The sequence below is a fragment of the Cyprinodon variegatus genome, unplaced genomic scaffold (genome assembly GCF_000732505.1).
Source record: "Cyprinodon variegatus isolate N-32 unplaced genomic scaffold, C_variegatus-1.0 Scaffold69, whole genome shotgun sequence".
NCBI classification, from domain to species: domain Eukaryota; kingdom Metazoa; phylum Chordata; class Actinopteri; order Cyprinodontiformes; family Cyprinodontidae; genus Cyprinodon; species Cyprinodon variegatus.
The window spans coordinates 1,723,755-1,744,004 of NW_015150522.1; the positions used below are offsets into that span (position 1 = coordinate 1,723,755).

General features: G+C 37.4%; 1 protein-coding gene across 1 annotated transcript in view; it reads left to right on the forward strand.

The window, feature by feature from the left end:
• LOC107083172 (coronin-7-like) overlaps nt 1-20,250 on the forward strand; it is a 137,623-nt gene that overhangs the window by 33,184 nt on the left and 84,189 nt on the right. The window contains exons 8-9 of the mRNA XM_015372172.1: nt 15,007-15,090; nt 18,903-18,985. Of these exons, the coding sequence (XP_015227658.1) occupies nt 15,007-15,090; nt 18,903-18,985 (167 nt within the window). The remainder of the gene's footprint in view (nt 1-15,006; nt 15,091-18,902; nt 18,986-20,250) is intronic.

Genomic DNA, 20,250 nt, shown 5'->3' on the forward strand with positions numbered 1-20,250 from the left:
CAATTAAGTGTTTCAGCCCTAGTTTAGTAATTTCATTTAGGTCGATGGGGCAAGACACTCATTTAAATTTTGCAAAAAACAAACCATGAGTTTCAGACCATAAAGTTATTGTACTGCGTGATGAAGATCCTCTTAGCTATCCTGAACTGATGATGCTCTGATCCTCTTTTTATTTAGTTGAGTTTTTGATCACTTTACCTCTTTGAAAAAAGCTATACTACCTGTATAACAATGTACATCAGCCTGAATGACTATGTCTACGTCTATCATATACACTGCTATACACTCACATAAAACAATTGTGCACAGAAAGCAGTGCTCTTATGCTGCTCAAAATGGGTGTGGACTTCATTTTGTATATTATCCGCCTTATTTTCTGACATTTAGAGACCAAAACAAGTCCTTCATTCATCAGCTTGCATTTTAACAACAGTTTGTTTTGCTCACCTTTTTTAGATAAGAGCAGTTATATCATATTATGAATATAAAAAACAAATTATTATTCAAAGTTAAATACTGTGAAAACTTATTGGCAGTTGTGTGTATTATAGCAGTCTTAGTTTTAAATCACATTGCATGGATGACTTAAGTAGAATACAAGCTTAGACAACTTTTTCACACCAGGCCATTGCTGTTTGCCACCATGGCTGGGAATGGGACACAGGTGTGCATACCTGTTGAGACTGTTTATTTTTCTTTCTTAAACACCGAAGCAATGTTCTGTAACATCACACCTTTTAACACTGGGAACTACTTTTCTTCTTTAATCGGCCTCACACATTTCTATTAAACACTCCCTTATTTCTTAACAAAAGCAAGCTTAGGTCATCTCTTTTCTAATTGAGCTTCTTAAGGCAGTGGGTTCAACTGGAATTTGTGGTTTCACGCTAGAGCTAAATAAACAATATACCCAAGTAAAGCTGGTGATCATTTGGGGAACACCAATAGCCTGTCATAACTGGAGATTATTTGTTTCAGAATAGGCAGCAGCGTCTGCTCAGGCATTTGTTAACATAGTCATGATGAGGTGATATATCAAGCTGTCAGAAATATACATGGATGCTGCAAATACAGTCAACCTGGGGTCAATTTTTCTAGATTTTAAAACGTGTTATTCTTTTTAATGTACTTTTTGTTTCTCTTTGTTTGTAGAACTTCAAAATTAATTATTTCTGAAAAAAGCAACTAAAGAAACTGTCAATGTGCACCAAAGAAATATCAGAAGAAGAAAGGTAAAACCACAAAATAGCTTCCATGATTTAGAGTGGTCAGAGGGGTTCATGGTTGCACATAAATGTCACCCATGAAGGCTATATACCTCGCACACGTATGCCCTGCTCAGAGCTAATGTTTCTGTGCAAATCTGCAGGGGTACTTTGAAGATGTGAGGCTTTGTGATGTGGTTTTAGAGATGGAGTAAAGTCAGCCAGCTGCATCCACTGTGGCTATAAGTGACAACAGGCACCAGAGGGCTTGGTCAGGCTGTGGAAATTTAGGTGCTTCATGATATATCCAACAGTATGGGCATGATTTGCTCCTGCTCTGTTGCTTAGCCCGCCTTCATAAGTCCCCACCCTCCTGGAGGCCCTTATCCACTTTTGAAGGGCAGGTCTGGCAGGCAGATTCTCATCACAGCGTCAGGAGTTCTTGTGGTTGTCAGCAGCATCATTCCTCCATCTGTCATTAGTGCCCATTCTGCCCCACAGATCCCTGCTTGCATTTTAAGTTCCAAGCCACTAAGTGCATCTCTAGAATATTCATTGCTGGAGCGTCAACCACAATAACCATCAAAAAACCAGGAGATCACCAAATGTGTATTTGAAATCTCCACTGGCTGCTTATTGCTTCTTTTGGATCTAAACACACATTCAGGGAATTCAATCAGCATGTTAATCATGTTGGTTCCTGGAACAGAGTATTTGTAAAATAGAAAAAAAAAGAAAAAGTTTTTTCTGCCACTCTTCAGCCTCTTATGCTTAGTAAACTTTTTGAGTTACTCAAAAAGTTTAACAGTTAGCTAAAGCAATATAAAACAAATGCTTAAAAATAAAATAAAAGTGAGTAAATATTTTACCATATTTCAAAAACTGTGCTTTAATTTAGTCAAAAGTATAGCAGAGAATTTTCGTGAATTTTCTAAAACACCCGCCCTCTCCACTTAAAAAAAAAATAATGCACATGCACAACATGACATAATGGAAGACAGAAAATAATGCTGACCACAGATGAAGCAGACAATGCTCTTAAAAGATTTGTGAAAGACTTTTAAGAAGCTATTTTAATTTAGCCCTATAAGGACTGTTTTGGGGTCCTACCTCCAAGACAAAAACGGACCAGCTGAAGGCTTCTTTCATTCTGCTCTGCCGCTCAGTCCGCCAGCAGGCTCCACTGATCTTCAGCTGTTTTTTCTGTCCATCTCCAGCAGTTAGCCTCTAGATGCAAAACTCATCCTGTTGCGTATCTTCCTGCTTAGTCTCCCTGGCGGTCTAGCGCAAAAGATGTCAGCCTCCTCAAATGCGAACCAATTTACTATGTGATTCTAAATAGCAATTACTAAGGCAAGGCAAACATAAAGATTTGAGTCTTTCAGTTCATAGGTGATAATGAATAACATACATATAGATATATTAAATTTATGTCACTAAATCCCTGTAATTATTACACACTGTACCTTCAATGGTTTGCTTGTCCTTATCTTTATGGTTTTATGAGAGCCCTATTACAAAAACCAATATTACAATTTTGCTCTTTTTTTCTTATCACAAATAAAAGATGTGGTTTATAAAATCTCATTGTGCGTCTCACCGTTCCATTGCCCAGTGTAATATTATACATTTCAGACTTGGTCATTCAGAGATTTAGCATTTGTTTAAACAAGATGACCCAACACAATGAAGATTCATTAAAAGCACAGAGCAGGCAGGTTATTTTAATGCTGATAAAATTTAAGAAACACAAAAAACTTTCTAATCATCTTCCAGTGCAAATAAGATTATGGATTATGTTAGCACACAGAATATGTCACATGAGGTTACTTGTTATTTGCACAGTAACAAGGTTTACTTAATTCATTAAGTACAAATATTGGAATGGTGGTATGATGGTACTGCTTATGGCAAGCTGTTTTATCCATAAATTCTGCTTTAAAAATATTAGTCGTCCTTTTCAATCAAAATAACACCAGAAACCACCAATGCAATATTAGGTGCCTGGCTTCTTCTCAAATGCCACCCCATGTTAAAACTGTCACACCATATTAGTAACACTTAACATTTCATAGCATATATATATATATATTTTTAGCATTAGAGGCTATCTTCTAAACTTTAATTTTCAATGAAGTCCAAATCTGTCAAAATCAAACGTTTTTAAACCTTATGTGTTTCTCGGTAAAAAATACAAACATTTAGAACTTATTTCAACTTTTTTCAAGGACACACGACTGTCAGGTAGTGTTTTGTTAGGATTTAGGTAATCTCTGCTAGACTTGTAACCCAAAAAGGGAGATCTTTGATATTTATTAAATGTATTATATTATTGAATTCCCTTCAGGGTTATTCCAGTATTTTTGAATTGAACAGAAGCATGTCCAGTATTATATATTTTTTTAAATAAAACCCAGCTCTTTGAATAAATTTCTATAATCTTAAATCACTATTTATTAATGTCTGATTTCCAATTTTACAAATAATGTTGCACAACAGTATAATCACACGACCTTCCTGAAACTAAATTTTACAATAAATAGTTTACCAAAATCAGGCATTTTTTCTGCATGTTATGTTGTCATAACTAATGCAGAATAACGACTAATAGGAATGAGATCTGATTCCATTTTTATTTTAAACTTAAAGTTTAACCTCTAGCTTTGAAAGTAATGTAAACATAAAAGATTAATTAAATGTTTTGCTTTCTTTCTACTCCTCTGGAAACAAAAGCTCAAATTTTATGTGTATACAGAAAACTGGCCCTACTTCCATATGAACTTTAGTACGGCTAATGTTTTTCTATTCATCGTATGGTTTCTGTGGTTGGATTTAAAGATTTTTTTTTTATCACATCAGGGACTTGTTAAAATAGACTTTCCATTTAGAATCAAGCGAATACATAGATGTAAGCTATCCTGTGTCTGACAAGTTGTTGACCTGTATGGCTTCCAAATTTGTCACTCAGAGCTCATAAGTACTTTCTAAATTTTAAAGCAGTGAGGGGGGAAATATCTGAAACTTGATTGTTTTACCAGAAAACTACAAAGGTTACAGAGAATTTATGACTTATGATGTAGTTCTGTTTTTCCACATTAAGTAGCATTACAACCACAAATGTCAATGTACTTTACGGGAATTTTATTTGATTGCTCCCTTTACCATAATACTGCTAGAAATAAACAATCATCTGTCTTGAGAAGTACCCTAATTTAAAAGCATAGTCTACCAGTAGGTAAAAGGCCATAAGTAGTCAGATTTGGAGTTTGCTACCTGCCATGTAAAATGCCGTTCTTTATGAGGAACAATGGTATTGGCAGTATGATGCTGTGGGAATGGATTCCTTTAGTAGAGCCAGGGAAGCTGGTCTGGTCTGGAGGAAAAACATGTTGGGATGCAGAAGATCTGATACTGAGGTCAGGGTTCACCTTCTGGTTAGCCAACAACATTAAACACAATTGCAGATTGAATAAAGTTTTAGTCAGTTGTTTGAAAGGCCTAGTCAAAGTTCACACTTATTAATAATCTGTACAGGGACGTTTAAAGACACTCTTCCCTATAACCCACCAATTTTAAACTATTTTGCCCAAAATACATTGGTTGAGTCTTGACAGCTGGTGGCGTATGTACCTTAAATGACTTAATAGAAATGGGTTTAGAAGATGCAGCTAAGATTGGAAAAACATATGTAATATAAATATAGTAAAAACCTAAGACTGATGCACCTAGTCTGTGCCATTCTCTTCATAATAGATTTTCCAATTGCTTAAGTGCTGTATACTTAAATGTAAGAATAGAAGGACTGGAATGGAACAGCATCCAAAAAGCTAAGAAATGATGGACAGAAAAGGCTTCTGGATATCCCATTCACCCTGGAAACCATAAATACCTTTGGAACAGTCCAGGCTGTGGACCATTTTTCTCAGGATCTGCAGGTTTGGCTTGGTGTCTGCTGACTAGACCAGGCTTCAAAACTGCACTCACTTTCCTTCTGGCTCACATGTCAGCCACATTTTACTTCACATGAGTTTTCATCTGCTGACACCAAGGAAATGAGAGGAGGGAATGAGTGACTCTTGGAAAGCAAAGAAACAAAGTTGACATAAAGCCGTTCAAACTGCTCTTTTCTGTATTTTTAGCAAATGAGTTTTTTCATGTAATAATGCTACTGTGTTTTAAATGTCAGCTATTAGCAATGATCATGCTAGTTTCTAAATTAAAATGAAAAATGTCTATATTTCATATCAGAGAGCCAAACTTTTATATTATATCAATTCATTACGTGTAGAGTGAAACATCAAAACCTTTATTTCCTGTATATGTAATGATTATTTGAAGAATAATCAAAAGCCCAAATTTAGTGTTTCAGAATATGAGAATATCAAATTATTCTGTTAATTACAGGAAACTTAAACTACACAGCTAAATAAATAAGATAATCTATGTAGTAATTTGAGGAGGAAGATCAGAGACAGTAAACCCAACAGTGCAGACGACCTGAGGGCCGCTGTCAAAGAAACCTGGGCAGCTGAACCACGGGCTGATCATCTCCATGCAATGCTGCGTTGATACAGTAATTCATGCTGAAGGAGGAAAATCAAGTTTTGAATGCATAGAAATTAACAGATCCTTCAGAAAGAAAAATAAATTCTAGTTAAAATGGCCTTTTAATGTATTTTAGGTAGTATTTTAATTTTCTAAGATTGAGCTTTGGGTAAGGTTAACATATTTTACTCTATCTGAATCTGTATGACATTAATGTTTTTTTTTAATAATTGACCAAATTTGATGTTTTTCAATATATATATTTATTTTTCATGTCAATTGATCTTATCTTTTAATGTAGTTTTATTTATTTATTAGTAAAATACTTTTTTCTTCAGTTCATTTTGGTGCTTGACTGCATCCTAAGGGTTTATTTCATAATTTGTAATATGTGTAACCTTAAGTTTTGATGCTAAATTCATCTTCACCTTTTATTTTAGTTAAAAAAAAAACAATCCTTCAGATTTCCCACATTATATGTCCTTCTAACTATTCCTCCCTGTCTAGCTCTTATCCTCTTGCACATTTATTTTCGTATGCGAGAAGCTGGGAAGCATAGGAAGAAATAATGAAAATAACAGTTTGTGGCTTCTGGACATTCTGGAGAAATGAACAAAGTATTATATGGTTCCAATTAGGAGAGGGAAAAAATAGCAATAGGGACAGAGGAAATGAAAGCATATAGCGGCTGGTTTGGTTTTCATCTTCAAGCCCCTATCTCTGTCCTATTTCTAGAAGCTTCTATAGAGCTATACTTGACTCTCGATGGAGCCCATTCTAAATTAAAACACAGCAAAAATGGCCCATGATGGCAAACTGAGTAGAAGAAAACCTTCTAATTAGTAAAAGACTAATTAATAGATCAAAACACTGAGATCTGGTTGGTGTGCTGGTGATTACAATGGCAAGGAAATGGCTATTGAGTGAAAATGGTTTAACAAAATGTGCTCAACATCAATAAAGACTTAAGAGAATCTCAGTGAAAATGAGAAACAGGTTAGATAAAAATAAAACAAGCTGCTGCAAAAGCACCTGTGTGATGTAGTGCTGTGCTGTGCTGTGCAGGCAATGTTGCTAACACAAAGAAGTTTAATTTGAAAACATGCCCTAAAGTATTTATAACACTCTGCGATTTTAGGCTATTAGATGCTCCGTACTTTATTTTTTCCTGCAGTATAAAATGAAACAGTGGTTAAGATGAGGAAAATGACTGACACTTCACCCTGAATGCAGGCCCTCAGCACAGCAGTCAAGATGGGGTTGCAGAAATAATCATTTCTTCTGCACCTTCACACCATTCGAAAAACTCCACGGCCAATCTGAGCTGATCTACAGAAGAGAAAGGAAAAAACTAAAAGAGAGTCGTTGGAGAGATGGTTTGTGATCGCTCCCATATGTGTACACTGACACCTGATATTCGTCCTGATGGTTGAATCAACATTCTTGCCTAGTGACACAGATGTGCACACCGTCTGTTACAGTTCAGAAGTTAAATAGCTGAGGGGGGAAAACTACAGAAGGAGATGGAGTGATACTCGTTTGTTTATATTGAGAGAGGATATTTAATAGGCTCATAAAACTGTAATTGGTCAGACTGCTGACTGGCACTTTGCTGGATCTGCATCCCAGCTTGCAAAGTGCATACCCTTCATGTGAACCCATTCTAGTGTCATATGAGGTGGATTTTCATTGGCTTATCTGCCAATGCCTTCATCCTGGCTGGAATTACTTTCCTCTCCTTTATCATTTCATAAATGGAGAAAAGAAATGGCTACGTCTCTGATGCTGACACCAGTGTTGGTAATATTTATTCTCAAGATGTGATGTGATTTCCTCTACTTCCTTTATCTGACATTTAAGCAGGTGTAGCTCTTTCTTTTCGCCTCCTACTTTTGTCCTGTTTCTGTTTTTCAAATCAAGCTGGATCCTTGGTTTTTGCTACAGAGGGGGGAAAAAAATCTCAGACTTTAAGTCCTTCACACCGTTCTTTCCTCTTTTTCGCTGTATTGTCAGTTTTGTTGAATTCTTTAAGTTGCATTTGCCTTTAAAAAATGCACTTAGGTCAGTGTCTTTTCAGTAATATACATATACCACTGCAGCCGAGGAAAACAGATTTGCTCACACACACTTACAAAGTCCAGATGTTGTGTCCTCTGGCTGCCCTTGAGCCACTGTAGTAGTAGCAGCTGCAGCTCGCTTGCGGTTCCTTAGCCTAAAACTTTGCTTTTACAAGGAGAAGGTGAGCAAAAGCCTAAAGCAAATCCGAAACCCTTCTCCTTGGCTGCAGCTGCCAAGTCCTGGAGACATCTTAACCCGACAGCTCAAGGCAGCTCGTGTCCCAGGATATGGGTGTGATGTTGTTGGGGTGATTTCCAGAACATTATGTCAGCTGAGAGACTTGATGCCAGTTTATTAGCCTTGTATGGACTCTCTTGGAGCAGGAAGCACAGTAAAGCCTTCAAAATATGAAAAGTTTTCTTTACTTAAAAAGTTCTATTGTTGTTTTTCTCTTACAAAAACGTTTAGACCATAACAATAAAGAGAAAGGTTTTCATTAAAATTGTATTACTGTAGTGGTAGCTTTGATGCAGGAGAAAATTAGATTTGTTTGAGTTGTTTTTCTTAAGTTAATTTCTTGTGTCCCTGCTTTTGCCAAACCTTTGATGATATCAAGAAAAGGATTTCAACACCAGCATTCTTCTTTTGCATACAAGTCCAAGAAATTCCAAATATTAGTAATGTCCTGGATATCCATAAAGTGTAGCACCATTTCTTTAAGGTTGCCTGCAGAGTAATTGCTCTGACTTAATCCTGTTACTTTGCTGCCAGTTGTGTCAAACGGAGATTTGTATTTTTGGGTAGAAGTTGCAGCTGGTTGGAGTGTATACCAACATAAAACTGGGCATGAGTTGATGTACAGTACACTGTGGTCTGGTGAACTGTCTGAACCAATCGTCCATGCGAGCAGTAACACCCGCTGCCAGTTTAAAACCATGAATCGACCAAACAAGCAATACTTATGTAGGAGGCTAAAACACTCTAATATGTGCAGGGTTAATATACAGCTTCCACAGAGGAGAACTGGACCATTACCTTTTGGTTATGACCCCTGTCCAAGCACAGTGCCCCAAAAATTGGACTGTAAATATGGCAAATATTAAACCTGCTCAGCCTTAGCCTAAGCATATTAACTCTATGTTTTGCAGTATTGCTGCACAAAGCTCCAAGGGTAATAGTGCACTTGGATTTATCCTTCTAAAGTATGGTGCTTATTAATTAATTAGGTTGTCATCATGATGTTCTCACAGGAAATGCTGTCATCTTGTGATATATATTGCACTGCCTCTCAGCTATGTGTCAGCAAGGCTGAATATGGCAAAAAAAAATGATGATGGTGAATTTATTCTCCTAAATTGTGCATATTATTTAAACACAAGTGGAAGCTCCAGCCAAGAGTATGAATCACGCTCCACATTTGGCTCTTAAAAGACACTCTGTGTTACAGACACAGAGCAGTTTAAAGTAGTCTGATCTCAACTTGTTCCTAGTTTGGTCCGAATGCCAGAGAATTGTCTTGCCCTTGGAAGGTAATCAGCCAATTCTATTGGTGATGAACTGCTCAGTGGCAATGGATTCAGTCTGTTTATACCAGTCCAGCTTTAGTCTTTCTGATCTATTGCTTTATTAGGACTGGGTTTACGCTGGTCTTCTACTGCTTACCGCTATTATTTTTCCACCCAATGTCAAGCATGGATTTATCAAGACATCCCTGAGCTCTGTTACCTGCATGATACAAACTAGTGGACTGCATACCAATAAAAGGTCTTCACTCATTACTGTGGTGTTTATTCTATCCAAGACTTATTATCAACTGTGTCAGAGCTTTAGTCATGTTACTTCAGAATTGTTTTAAAAAGTCAGCCCTGCAGAATATTTTGCGAATCCTCTCAGACGATAAAGCTTTTAAGGAGCGCACCAAGAGCAATAAAACATCTGTTCAACATGCAGACAATTTCAGTCAAAAGACGAATCATCCCCTAGAGAGGTGCAGACATTGATGTGTGCATTTGACGTTGCTGCATGAACATACAGAGTGCTATCGAGTTCCTTGATAACTGAGAACTATATATTCAGTTTAAGCCAACAGTGTTACACCCTATGTTCAAATGGCTACAGATGTTTTATACCTGCACAGGTGCTTTACATACAGAGGAAGATTCAAACATTATTGGAATTACAATCACCCACATATGAAAATATAGGGTTTGTGATCAAAAAAGTTCTGATCTTCCATTTATAGAACATTTTTTGTTTTAAAAGACCAATTTGGATGTTCAACCTTAAACAGTATGATCTAATTGTAAAAGGTTGTTACACTACCCCTAAAAATAAAGTAAAATAAGATTTAAAGACTCAAAGCTATAGTGGAGGATGTTTTTTTGTGAATGGGTCATCAAAATAAGTGGTCCTCCTAATTGTCAATCATTCTGGTGATATGTTTACATAGGGCTGTCCTATTCTGCTCGTCCCCATTTTCACTAACCGGTAGTGAGTCTGACATTGTGGAAAAATTGCAAATCTTCTTTTGGAAAGTAAGCTTGCATGAGGGATGCAAAAAGAGCGTGCACGGGGAGAAATGGGCTCGTGCATGCTCTCACACGTGTTTAATAGACGTTCCTTCTCGGAAGCGGGTACAGGGTGGAGAGGGCGGGTCTTCTCAAAAACTGGGGAAAATCGTCCTCTTAACCTTTAAGTACTGCATTTGACACAAATGATATTACTCGTGAGTACTTGAAGGCTTTGATCACACAATAGGCAAATACTGCCAGTATCGGATATTTTTACCTGCATGCAATCCATGTTATCATTGTATTCTCAGCATTCTGAATGATCCAATTCTGATATTTTTGCATACAAAAACTCTAAAATTGTGCCTTTTAACTACATTTGTAACCACCTGCAGTCTAAATCCTCATGTCACATTTCATCCAACTCTTACATCACTGCACTTATTCTGACACACATGCACCCAGATGTCCTTATAGAACTGGCACTCATCCAGAAAACACTATTGTGAACATTTTTGCTCGGCATTTTCTTACCCATTTTACTACTTGTTGGGTTATGATGTGCTTGTGATATTTCCGGCTCCCAGTGCTCAACAACTAAGTAATAACACAAAGACACCAGCATCCTTTCCTTCATCTGTAAACAGTGTGCTGCCCTGTGTTGTCCACATACTCCTTCTGTGGATGTGGGTCACTTTGACGTCATAAATAATTCGGATTGATCTCTTTCAGTTGCAATTAACTATAGAAAAAACACAAACTGATTTCAGCAAAAAGTTGTGATTGAGCATCAAGACTTACTGTAATATGCATATGGTATAGCTCAGTTTGTTCAGGTTTTTTACTTGGCTCATTTTTTTCTTATTTATTTTCTATTCTTCTGATAAATTCTATTTAAAAAACAGAGTAAACTGGTGAGTAATTGTTGCTCTAGATCCTGGCCTTTTGAGTCAAACAAAACGTAATATCTAATTGATAAAACCTGGGAAGTTTAATTTCAAACTTTCTCTCTTTTTTTTTTTTTTTTTTATTAAAAAAAGGCTTTTCTCTGTCCTTCATGACTTCAGTTATAGAAAAAAAAATGTATCAGTGGCCATATCTTCACTTTTTAATTTCCTCTTAGCAAATCATGTGAGCAACCTTTTTTTTAAATCTGAAATAAAGGGAAAACAAGTCTTAGACTGAGGCTGCAAAAGTACAAAGCGTTCTCTTTTTTCCTGGAATTTAGATGCGGAGAATAAATATCATATAGATGTGTATGTACAGAGCAAATGCCAGGATCCATTTTTCTTAAAAAGAAGTCTGGCTTAGAATCCAAAACTTCCACTATGAACAAATATATACTTTTATTCTGGTTTATGTAATTTTCACATCAACATTCAAAAAAGAATCTAAAGCTTCCAAGTTATTTCTGTAGCTATTTATTTGTAGCTAAAGCCATTTCTACACAGACTCCATACAAATAACACGTTTTAGCAGGATTTTACATAAGAAAATTATACGTGTTGAAAACGGAAACCTTTTTAAATCTCATGTAATCTTATCACCATAAAGAAGTTTAAGCAAGAGCCAATGCTTGGATAGGATACTCAGAAGTAGGACACTCAGTCACAAGAAGCCTGCAGATTACCCAACTTCCATGAAAAGTTCTGGTAACACAAAGCCATATCCTGTTCATTTAGTATATTTTGATGTTTTAAATCTATTCATACAAATTAACAAACCTAAATCTGACCCGTATTAAAAAAAGAATGATTTCTATGTGTGTGTATTTAAAATTTACAGCCCACTAATGTCTTCTCACTTTAGCAGTTTCAAAAAGACTCCTCTGTTAACAGGAATGGTAATGTGCTTAGTCCCTCATCTTAAGAGTCTTTTTAGGTCCTCATTTTCAGAAAAAAAGATAACATACTATTATATCACCCTGTTGAGAAGGGAGTCAACTTGGCAAATTCCTTTGCACAGAAATAAATAAAACAAGCAGAAGTTCCTCTAGCAAAAGTGAAAGCCTCTTTTTTCCCCCCCATTTTTCTTCAACCTCAAAAGCTGCTGTGCCTGGAAACAACTATCAGAGTGTCTCATTCATTGTCCATATGTATGTAAATGAGCATCACCTGGGGACCATTTTGGAGCAGTGGAGCTCTTATTTGATGCAATGTTGAAGTAACCACATCCTCTGTACTTTCCTCTCAGCATTTGCTCCCAAAACCTCCAGTCTGGGAGTGAGAGGAGAGCAGAAAAGAGTGAGGAGTTATTATTAACAGGAAGGGCATGTTGGTTCCTCCCTACACAGATGTGCAGAACTCCTGTCAAACAGGGTTTAATCTCTCTGTGTTCATGTCAGCTCCAGCTGCAGATCCGACAGGTCCATGTAACCCTTTAACCCACTTTACAGTGCCTTCCAGTAGTTTTCATACCCTTTGAACTTTTACATGTTTCGGATTGTTACAAGCGCAAATTGCTAAGTGTTTTATTAGGATTGTGTGTGAGAAATAAATGCAGAGTAGAGTAAAGCATGGTGGGGAAAAAAAGATGCAGTTTAAAATGCTTTGCAAAAAAAATAAAAATAAAATTGTCCGTACTGCAAAAATTATATTTGCCCTTATTTTAGACAAGATTTATCATGTATTTATACAGAAGATCTTTGGTGCTGCCCTTTTGATTTAACACATATTTTTAAACCAATACAAAGTTGTTCTGTCGACAAACAGAACATGTCTAATCTAATAAAAGTGCAGAAGCTTTAAAAGCAATATGAAAACAAAACAATGCATTATGACTTCCAGCGAATACCAAAATCTGCTATTTTAAAATAATATCCCAGGGTTTCTGTGGGTTATTAAAAGTCATTAAATTATTATTTTTTTAAATGAAGGCCTTAATTGGCATTAAAATTAATTAAATTTGATAATCGTGGCATTAAAATGCTTCGGAAAAGAAGCTTGAGGCAGAGAAAAGGCTAGAGAATGGGGAAAATGCAAATTTGAACCAAATTGGCTGGAAAACGAGGAAGTTGGGACATGGCAGCAGCCTGTCCATCGTGAAGATGGTGAAGGATTTTGCTGTGTGTGTGTGTATATATGTGTATATATATATGTATATAAGTCATGGGTATTTGTTGATGGCATTAAGATTATTTCTAAGAGCATTAAAAGAGCATTAAAAAGCATTAAATAAGAGTTAATCATTCATGTATAAACCCTGTCTCCATCATTCAGGTGTTTCTCTAACAGGTTTACTTTTTCAGTTACAACTCAGCACTGATTAGCTGTATATCAACATTATTTATAAGTAATTACTGACTTTTTTGGTTCGTTTATTGACAATAATGTCTTTTCTGAAAATAACAAAACAACAAACCTGGCAATTTTTCAGTGGCTTTATTTTTGTGTAACATTTTAATATTAAATGTTGAACAAATTGATAAAAAAAATGTTGGAAAAAGTGAGAAAATCAGTCGTTGTTTGCTGCTGGATAAAATAAGAAAAAACATATATATATTTTTTTGTTTCTCTTAAATGAAACCTTGTGAAAGTGGACCAAAGTTTGACTTTATAGCTGTGATTTGCACTGAACACTGATGTTTATGTGCCGTTGCACCCGTACTGGCCTGCTAATGTAGATGTGTGTGCTGGTTTGTTTTGCACTACTTTGCGTTGGTGTAGAAAACCCTAATAAAACATATTGAGGTTTGTTGTTGCAACATGACAAAAATGTTTAGTCGTTACAAATACTTCTGTGAGGCGCTGTGTATTCAGGAGTGCAACACGGGATCTTAAATTCTGCTCTGTTTTTATAGTTTTGTTGTCTGCGGTCAGTCATTGGTAACAAGAGAATGAGTGTGCACAGACCAAGAACAGGTTTAGACTTACAGAAAGAAGGCTTTGTCTTCTTGCCATGGTGGAGACTTTCAGGATTGTTTGTTTGAGGTATTGTGGCTATAAAAAGAAAACAACAATTTTGAGAGATGGGGTGAGATTAGAGGCTAACAGCTTCTGTTCGGTGGAAAAATGTGCCACTATCTAGTGGGAAAGCCCAGTGTAAGTATGCATCTAATGCACAATTACCAGCTGTTGTAATGTGCAGAAGATTAGAGGGTCTAAAGTGAGATTGTGTTGCATTAAAAGCAACAGCTTTTATGGAATATATACTTGAATACTTGATGGACAAGATTAATGGAATCCTACTTCTTTATGCTCCTCTTTTGTGCTCAGTTACACCACAGATTTGCTTATTGCAGGTTCTGAAGCTATATTGAGCACAATACCTGCTAAATCCCCCACAATCGCACAACCTCTTCAGCTTGAGCGTGTTGTCTTTGCAAACATTCCTCTCATTTCAACACTCCTAGTTGTTTCTGCTTATTACCTCTGTGTCATCTGTCCCCGAAGACCACCTATTAAGCAGTGTTTTGACATACAGTCACCATAGAAACCAAGCAAATGAAGTCATAGCAGCACAAGTGCACACTTTTTGTTAATCTTTGCTACATGTAAACTTTTCTTTCACATCATCAGCAACTGGTTTTTCTTTTACTGGAAAGGTGCCGTTTGTGAAACCACTGGGAAATTCTCCTGTAAAGTCAAACTATTCTTAATGATTATGATAAGGTTGACTTTGAACTTGTATTTTCTGTATTTATGAATTCAATCATGTTTAAGATGTCTGTTTTTATTATTTGCTTTCAGAGTGCTAAGAGCCTTCAGAGCAACAAGGATTCCCGCATCCTGTGGGCCAAAGACGAACTTTTACTGACCACAGGATTCGATACGGTGAGCTTTCACTACTTGCTTTCATTGTTTGTCTTCTTTTATGGGTATCAGCACTACATAGAGATTCAGCTAACTATGTTCAACTGAAATAATTAATGCTTTTATTTAACAGTAATGGAAAAATATGTTTGAAATTATTATTATTATCTAGGTACCACAAAAAAAACCCATTTTTTTTAATATGGCTCTGTCAGAACGTCCACCCTAACCCCTAGATCCCTCAATCACTATATAGAGCGGGGACTATACAGTGGACTTTATAGTGAACTCAGTTAACTGACCATTAGAAGAGATGGCCACTACTTTTCGCTCCCCTTTGGTCACATAACTCCGCCTCCCGCTTGGTGCCTGCGCCATCTTTGTTATTTGTGGTGACAGCGGACCACTGTGACAATAAATCCCATGATACTTTGCGAGGAGAGCTCTTGCAAAGCATTCTGGGATATATCTGATCGTCTAGTGTCCATAGATGATAGACTACTTTTTGATCCACTACACGTTCACTCATTTAAAATGGCGTAACCACTATATAGTGCTCCATATAGTGATAGGGCGGACGTTCGGACACAGACTATCACACTGCAGCCTGAAGTGACCCAAATCTAATTTTTTTGCCCATATGAGACCTGTATCTGATCTTTTCATGGCAGTCTGAACAACACAGATCTGATTTTTTCCAATCCGACCCAGGTCACTTGGCTAAGTGGTCCTGAATCCGATACAAATCTGATCTTTTCAAATGCAACCTGTGTCTAAACGGCCAGGTCAGATTCATCCAACCTGAACGTCATTAATACCCGATAAAGGTCACTATTCTGCATCTTGCTAGGCAGAAGCGGAAAGAAAAACAACAACCATGGCAGATGATGATGCAGAGAGCAGTATTTATAGCCCCATTTACACTACCCTTGAAAAACCGATCCAGGCCCAGACCGGTCCGAGCTTGGATCTGTAACCAGGCCAAGCTCAGTTTTGACGACCGTTCACACGTCACACTTATCTCGGTTATCTCGACTCCTCGCCTCCTAGTGACGATGTGCGGTATTACTGCTAGGATTGAAGGAGGGACTCAAGCAGCTGGTGGCGGTAATGCACCAAACGCTGTTTGTCAACCGCCGTAAAACCCAAGAAGAAGAAGACGAAGGAGGAGGGAATCAAGCAAATCAAAATGGCGGCGCCCGTCACATTCAGAAAGTTATGCTTGATTATTATTGCTGTACTTCCGTGTTTGCGGTGGGTCAGGCGAAGACGGCAACCTTGCGCGGATGTACTTGAATGGAGTGTGAATCGGCATGTTCAGCCAGTCGGCGATGACGCGTTCTGCTCATGCGCTCTTGTTATCAGAGAACCGAGCCAGGAAAAAACCGAGCCGAACCCACCTCGGGAACTGGTCTGCAGTTAGCGCGGTCCGGTTATGTCTATCTCGGTTCAGTTCAGGTTGTTTCCGTTCACACACGACAAGTTATCTCAGTTACTGAGCTCGGACCGGTCTCGGCTCAGTTTTTTAAGGGTAGTGTAAACGGGGTATTAGTTTAACTATATTGAAAAGATTGAGTTTTTATGGTTGTAAAAGACCGCTAGAGGAGCTCCAGCACTACCATCCACTTTTACTTTCGGAAACATAGAGCACCCTGGCCTGTGATGTCATTGCGTCCTCTACTGCACATGCAGGACACTTGTATTGTATGACTGCAGTTCACACAGGAGATCACATATAAGTCGCATATATTTGGAAATGTGAATGGCAACGTAAAAAACAAAATCGGATTTCACAAAAAAATCAGAATTGAGCATCAAGGCCTGCAGTGTGAACGTAGCCTATATCTTCTTTTTCACAAACATTTTAAGCTATTAAAAATCCAAAATGATATTTCTATAGACTTGGAATTTTATATAAAATCAACAGAGAATTATTTTACCTCAGAGATGTTATTTTATGGTCATATGAAGATCACTGTAATAATATAATTTACACATATTGTGAAGTGTAGAGAAAAACATTTTTTGTATTTGTTTATTATCACTAATCAAATCTCTCCAGTATAAATGCACATTAAACAAAGTGCAGCACCCAGACTGGACGTTGCTCATTGGTCAGTTGTCTTGTAAAAATGTGTCAGTGATTATTGAGGTAGCCATGTCACCTGCTGGTCTCCGTCCTCTGCTCTTATTAAGTCTAGCATCAGGCTCTCTATCAGCAAATATTAGCACTTACTGAGTGTCACTGCTGACAAACTTTATAGAGATGCTGTAGTCTAGCAATATGTAGCAATAAGTCTAGCAAGACTTCTGACCTTGTGGTTCTTTGAACATGGTGTTGATTTTTTTGATTAAATTGAGAAAACTCTCATTAGAATTTCTTAATCATTTTAATTACCAGGTTAATTTGGTTTATTTATTCACACTTGGCCCTTTTTACCTTTTGCTCATTGTTATTTAAGGAAAGCCACACCCTCAAAAGCATGAGCCCAGAAGAGCAGCATATTTTCTATAAGGGATAAGGAAGATCTCATCATTCATTTATTTATTCAGATTTGCAAGTTACCTACAGACCAGGCTCTGTTATGATGAATTGTTGTAGAATCCCGGTGAATTTCCTTACTTTTCTACATTTTTATTTAACCTCAGCCCATGATATACAATTCCTTATCTGCTTGGTGCAGAAGCTGGCAGAACCTTTTATTGCATTACAATTACTCTTCTGTGTGTCCAGTGGGATTTTTATGTCACAGATCAAATTATGCACGCATGTACAGTAAACTGGAAGAAAATGATGGCTTTTAATTTTTTTTTCTTTTTTTAACCATTAAAGTTATAAAAGCATTGCATGCTATTGAATCTAGCCCTCTGAGCCAAAACTTTATACAATCACCGATTAAGGCAGTTAAAGTCGTTGGCACTCTGCCTAAACCAGATTTGGACATTACTGACTGACATTTTAGCTCATTCCTTAAATAGCAATATTCAACTCTTAGCCCAGACACGGAAGATGGATTTAGGTCTGGCCTTTAATTGGCCCATTCTAGGAAAAAATAAAATAAAATGCTTTGAACAAAGCCAATCCACTGCAGCTCTGGTTTTATAGTTAAAGCTGTCCTTCTCGGAGGGTGAAACTTCTTCTGTCTCACATCTTTTGACCAGCTTCTTCTTTTCTAAAAAAATAAAACCTCCCAAAACAATAATGCTGCCACTTGCTGTCACCTTGTAGATGGTAGTTCCAGGACGATAAGACATATTGGTTTTCCTCTATAATGTAATATTGGTCAGATGGTTCAAGTTTGGCCTCATCTGTCATGAGCCAATTGTTCCCTGTGTTTCAAGCTAAGTGATTAACTTTTTATTCTAAGAATTTATAAACAACATAACTTGTAGTTTCTCTGTTGAAAGTCTATCCCTTCTCTGTTAGATTTCTACAGTGTCTACAGAGTTAACAAGAACATTGACTCTCCTACTGTGATGACAGCTCTCCTAGTCTGACCTCATTAATTTGTCATTATGACAGAGTGTTGACTGATTTGTCCTGGCATAAAGTGAATCATATTGAACATCCACTGTTTTACATATTCTATTCTAAGAAATGTTATCCTAGTAATACTTGATAATGAATCAAAACCCTCTTTAACTATAATTTCAGATAAATTAGTTTCATCAAATCAAAAATGAGTGCATGTCTTAATAGAGATAAAGATTTTTGCCTTTCCACTGACTCGGATGGTATTTCATTATTAACAAGCATTGTATACATGCTCTGTAAAGCATCTTCCTCACAGTGTTTACAGTCGATTTCTTTATTTTTTGGTGGGGAAGTGCAGATGCGAAACCGTGAGGTGAGACTTTGGGATAGCCGGAAGCTTTCCTCTTCAATCAGCTCGCTGTCGTTTGGCACCTCCAGTGGGTGAGTATCTTATCAGCAATATCCCCCTACAGCAGACGTGCAGTGTCAAAAGGCGAACCTAATTGCCCTTTAATGCTTATTTGTCAGCGAGAACATGTGTTGCTGCACAAACTGTGTCTCTGTGAACCATACAGACAGGATGTGTGTGTGGAATGTGCATACTTGAGTAGTATGCATGTGTATAAAATGCTATACGGTGGACCTTTACTCTGATATGATGCCGTGGTGACCTCCTAGAGTTATGACACCATCTTTCTACATTCTTGCCATTTCCTGGGTCTGGTTGAGCACACACTGACTCCTGTCATGTCTCAGTAAAGGGAACTGTGTTTGTGTGTGTGTGTATACAGCAGAGGGTCAGGAAACAGCAGCAGACTCCTAGACACTTCTCCCCTTTGTCATTTCTCCAGTCGCAAGGTTTATTTTTCCTCACGCGGCTGCCGAGGTCCGGAGGGTAGCAGGAGCGTGGCTGTGTTCCAGAGAAAGACACAGGGTCTGGGTGGAGAGGAGTCCTTTGTCAGTTCCAGTTCAAGCATTTAGTTCTGTTATAAACAGATTTGTGAGCCAAGTTTCTCCAAACTGGAGTTGACCAGATTTTTATCAGGTCTCGGAGCGTGCTGCGGTGGATTAAAGCGATTTGTGACAGCTATTACGGCCGTAAAAGAATTTGTAAATAAGCAGCACAAAGCGAACTCGTTGGCACCACTGGGAACATCTCAATCACATAATCTCAAACAAATTAGGACTAATTTTGGTTTCCTAGGTCCTTCCCTTATGCTTCTTCTCTTCAGCCCAGCTGACAGGTTTTCTGCTGGATTAGGGTCTCAGGGCTGAGTTGATCTGTCTAAAGAAGGTTGATTCTATCACATAATTCTTATCTCATTTGTTTTCTGCTTAAAACGCTCATCTTCACTTCCATCTGAATAAGTTCTGTTAGAGTTTAGTATTGTTTGTCTTTGAGGGTTGGACAGAAAAGCTTTTTTTCAGCACAAAGTCTGATTAACTTCCCGGTGTTGCTTGTCCATCAGCTGCTTTCACTGATGGAATTGCAACACGTTTGAGGACTAAATACTTTCGGAATCCACTTTGGTACTGGTCAAGGTTCTCAAAGCGGGTGAAAGTAAAGGTCACAAAGGTTCATTCATTCAATTCAATTCAGTTTATTTATATAGTGCCAATTCACAACACATGTCATCTCAAGGCACTTTACAGTTCACCAGATCATACAGTCATATTGATTCAAAGTTTTCTAACTAAGGACACTA